The 4777-nt window shown below is 44.2% G+C and overlaps 1 protein-coding gene across 1 annotated transcript; it reads left to right on the top strand.

Annotated features, from left to right (window-relative positions):
• Window positions 1–361: 361 nt before the first annotated feature.
• LOC149970065 (uncharacterized) lies at window positions 362–1234 on the top strand (the record flags this gene model as incomplete). Its single annotated transcript, XM_090228752.1, has 1 exon — window positions 362–1234. A coding segment is annotated over one exon (873 nt), but the record flags the coding sequence as incomplete, so codon positions are not given.
• Between the last annotated feature and the right edge of the window lie 3543 nt (window positions 1235–4777).

The following is a 4777-nucleotide window of genomic DNA, read 5'->3' as shown; positions in this document are numbered from 1 at the left end:
GAGGGAGAAAGAGAGAAGACAGGGAGAGACAGACAGAGGGAGAGACAGGCAGAGGGAGAGAGAGAAGACAGACAGGGAGAGACTGGGAGAGGGGGGGAGAGAGAGAGAGAGAGAGAGAGAGAGAGAGACAGACAAATAAATAGACAGACGAATGAATGAATGAATGAATAGACGGACGGACAGGCGGACAGACGAACAGACGTACAGACGAACAGACGGACAGACGAACAGACGAACAGACGAACAGACGGACAGATGGACAGAGAGAGAGAGAGAGAGAGAGAGAGAGAGAGAGAGAGAGGAACGGACGGACGAACAGACGGAAAAACAGAGAGAGAGAGAAACGGACAGACAGACAGACAGACAGACAGACAGAGAAATTGACAGACAGACAGAGAAATGGACAGACACACAGACAGACAGACAGACAGGCAGACAGACAGACAGAGAAACGGACAGAGAGACAGACAGACAGACAGAGAAACGGACAGACAGACAGAGAAACAGACAGACGGACAGACAGACAGAGAAACGGACAGACAGACAGAGAAACGGACAGACAGACAGAGAAACAGACAGACGGACAGACAGACAGAGAAACGGACAGACAGACAGACAGACAGACAGACAGACAGACAGACAGACAGACAGACAGACAGAGAAATGGACAGACAGACAGACAGACAGACAGACAGACAGACAGACAGACAGACAGACAGACAGACAGATAGACAGACAGACAGACAGAGAAATGGACAGACAGACAGACAGACAGACAGACAGACAGACAGACAGAAATGGACAGACAGACAGACAGACAGACAGACAGACAGACAGACAGACAGACAGACAGAGAAATGGACAGACAGACAGACAGACAGACAGACAGACAGACAGAGAAATGGACAGACAGACAGACAGACAGACAGACAGAGAAATGGACAGACAGACAGACAGACAGACAGACAGACAGACAGACAGACAGACAGACAGACAGACAGACAGACAGACAGACAGACAGACAGACAGAGGAATGGACAGACAGACAGAGAAATGGACAGACAGACAGACAGAGAGACAGACAGACAGACAGAGAAATGGACAGACAGACAGAGAAATGGACAGACAGACAGACAGACAGACAGACAGACAGACAGACAGAGAAATGGACAGACAGACTGACAGACAGACAGACAGACAGACAGACAGACAGAGAAATGGACAGACAGACTGACAGTCGGTAAGTTCAAAAAGTTCACAAAATAAAATAATCTGTTTCCTTGACCCTCTGATTACCTGACAACCCACTTAGACAATGACAGCGCTCGTTGTCGAACCATCTCAACGTCATCAAGCAGTTGGTTGTTGCTCTAAACCTTTCTACCTGTCCTGCTCTGTGCCAGACCAGACTGTCCAGGGGGGGGGGGATTTGAGGATTTGGGGGGTATCTGGTAACCCAAGTCATCCCATTCAGACAGCATCAGAGCATCAGAACGCCCCAGGGAAGGGTTACGTATTGTGCCCTTAATTCTAACAAAGGCCCCAGACGCTACTCTGATTCCACATCAGGAGCTCGAGCTTCTAGAGAACTCACTGCTACTCCCGGAGAGAGCTAATTACACTATCGCTTTTACCAACTGGGATCTGAAAATGGGAATTTGGGGACCGGGAATAATCAAATCAAATTTGATTTGTCTAATGTGCCGAAAACAACAAGTGATGCCGTGAAATGCTGACAATCCCAACAAATCAGAGTTAAAAATAAAAAAAGATGGAAAATTACAGTAATGATGCTATATACAAGGAGTACCAGTACCCCTGTAGTATTATAATAATGAGACTATATACAAGGAGTACCAGTACCCATGTAGTATTATAATAATGAGACTATATACAAGGAGTACCAGTACCCCTGTAGTATTATAATAATGAGACTATATACAAGGAGTACCAGTACCCCTGTAGTATTATAATAATGAGACTATATACAAGGAGTACCAGCACCCCTGTAGTATTATAATAATGAGACTATATACAAGGAGTACCAGTACCCCTGTAGTATTATAATAATGAGACTATATACAAGGAGTACCAGTACCCCTGTAGTATTATAATAATGAGACTATATACAAGGAGTACCAGTACCCCTGTAGTATTATAATAATGAGACTATATACAAGGAGTACCAGTACCCCTGTAGTATTATAATAATGAGACTATATACAAGGAGTACCAGTACCCCTGTAGTATTATAATAATGAGACAATATACAAGGAGTACCAGTACCCCTGTAGTATTATAATAATGAGACTATATACAAGGAGTACCAGTACCCCTGTAGTATTATAATAATGAGACTATATACAAGGAGTACCAGTACCCCTGTAGTATTATAATAATGAGACTATATACAAGGAGTACCAGTACCCCTGTAGTATTATAATAATGAGACTATATACAAGAGTACCAGTACCCCTGTAGTATTATAATAATGAGACTATATACAAGGAGTACCAGTACCCCTATAGTATTATAATAATGAGACTATATACAAGGAGTACCAGTACCCCTATAGTATTATAATAATGAGACTATATACAAGGAGTACCGGTACCCCTGTAGTATTATAATAATGAGACTATATACAAGGAGTACCAGTACCCCTATAGTATTATAATAATGAGACTATATACAAGGAGTACCAGTACCCCTGTAGTATTATAATAATGAGACTATATACAAGGAGTACCAGTACCCCTGTAGTATTATAATAATGAGAATATATACAAGAGTACCAGTACCCCTGTAGTATTATAATAATGAGACTATATACAAGGAGTACCAGTACCCCTGTAGTATTATAATAATGAGACTATATACAAGGAGTACCAGTACCCCTGTAGTATTATAATAATGAGACTATATACAAGGAGTACCAGTACCCCTGTAGTATTATAATAATGAGACTATATACAAGGAGTACCAGTACCCCTGTAGTATTATAATGAGACTATATACAAGGAGTACCAGTACCCCTGTAGTATTATAATAATGAGACTATATACAAGGAGTACTAGTACCCCTGTAGTATTATAATAATGAGACTATATACAAGGAGTACCAGTACCCCTGTAGTATTATAATAATGAGACTATATACAAGGAATACCAGTACCCCTGTAGTATTATAATAATGTGACTATATACAAGGGGAACCGGTACAGAGTCAATGTGCAGGGGTATGAGTTAGTTGAAGTAATTGAGGTAATATGTACATGTAGGTAGAGGTAAAGTGACCAGTCAATCAGATAGATAATAAACACAGTAACAGCAGCGCGCGCGTGTGTGTGTGTGTGTGTGTGTGTGTGTGTGTGTGTGTGTGTGTGTGTGTGTGTGTGTGCGTGCATGCGTGTGTGGCTTCAATATGTGTGTGTGTGTGCGTGTGTGCGTGCGTGCGTGCGTGCGTGTGTGGCTTCAATTTGTATGTGTGTGTGTTTTATTGGGTGTGCCTTTCGGTCCCAGACTTGGCACTAGGTTACCACTTTCCGTGTGGTAGCATAGAGAACAGTATGACTTGGGTGGCTAGAGGCATTTGTAGGACCTTCCTCTGACACTGACTGGTATCCTGGGGTCCTGGATGGCAGGGAGCACTGCCCCAGTGATGTACTGTTCCGTCCTCTCTACCCTCTGTAGCACCTTACGGTCAGGATACCAAGCAGTTGCCATACCAGGCAGTGACGTAGCCAGTCAAGATGCTCTCAATGGTGCAGCTGTAGAACTTTTGGAGGACCTGAGGACCCATGCGAAATAGGTTCAGCCTCCTGAGGGGGAAAGATGCATTGTCGTAGCCTCTTCACGGCTGTGTTGGTGTGTTTGGACCAGGACAGGTCCTTAGTGATGTGGACACCAAGGAACTTGAAGCTCTGCACCCGTTCCACCTGACCCGTTCCACAAGGTGAATGGAGATGACCTCGGTATTCCACGATCAGCTCCATTGTCTTGCTGACGTTGAGGGAGAAGTAGTTGTCCTGGCACCCACACTGCCAGGTCGTTGACCTCCTCCCAATAGGCAGTCTCATCGTTATTGGTGATCAGGCCTATCGCTGTCGTGTCATCAAGCTGTAGTCAATGAACAGTGCTCTTAAATAGGTTGTCCTCTTGTCCAGGTGGTATTGGGCAGTGTGGAGTGAAATAAAGATTACACCATCTGTGGATCTGTTGGGGCGGTATGCGAATTGGAGTGGGGCCACGGTGTCTGGGATGATGGTGTTGATGTGAGTCATAACCAGCTTTTCAAAGCACTTCATGGCTACAAACGTGTTCTACTGAGCGATAGTCATTTAGACATGTTAACCATGGCGTTCTTGGGCACAGGGACTATGGTGATCTGCTTGAAACATGTAGGTATTATATACTGGGTCAGGGAGAGGTTGAAAATGTCAGTGAAGACACTTGCCAGCTGGTCAGCGCATGCTCTGAGTGCGCGTCCTGGTTAATCCGTCTGGCCCTGCGGCCTTGTGAATGTTAACCTGTTTAAAGGTCTTACTCACATTTGCTATGGAGAGTGTGATCACACAGTCGTCATGATCAGCTGATGCTCTCATGCATGTTTCAGTGTTGCTTGCCTGGAAGCAAGAGTAGATGGCATTTAGCTTGTCTGGTAGGCTCAAGTCACTGGGCAGCTCGCGGCTGGGTTTCCCTTTGTAATCCGTGATACAATATATATACAAAAGTATGTGGACACCCCATTCAAATGAGTGGATTCGGTTATTTCAGCC

The sequence above is a fragment of the Oncorhynchus mykiss genome, unplaced genomic scaffold, assembly GCF_057628025.1.
Source record: "Oncorhynchus mykiss isolate SJ-2025 unplaced genomic scaffold, ASM5762802v1 scaffold100, whole genome shotgun sequence".
NCBI lineage: Eukaryota > Metazoa > Chordata > Actinopteri > Salmoniformes > Salmonidae > Oncorhynchus > Oncorhynchus mykiss.
The sequence above is the reverse complement of the archived record's forward strand: the minus strand, read 5'-3'. Positions and strand labels throughout refer to the sequence as shown.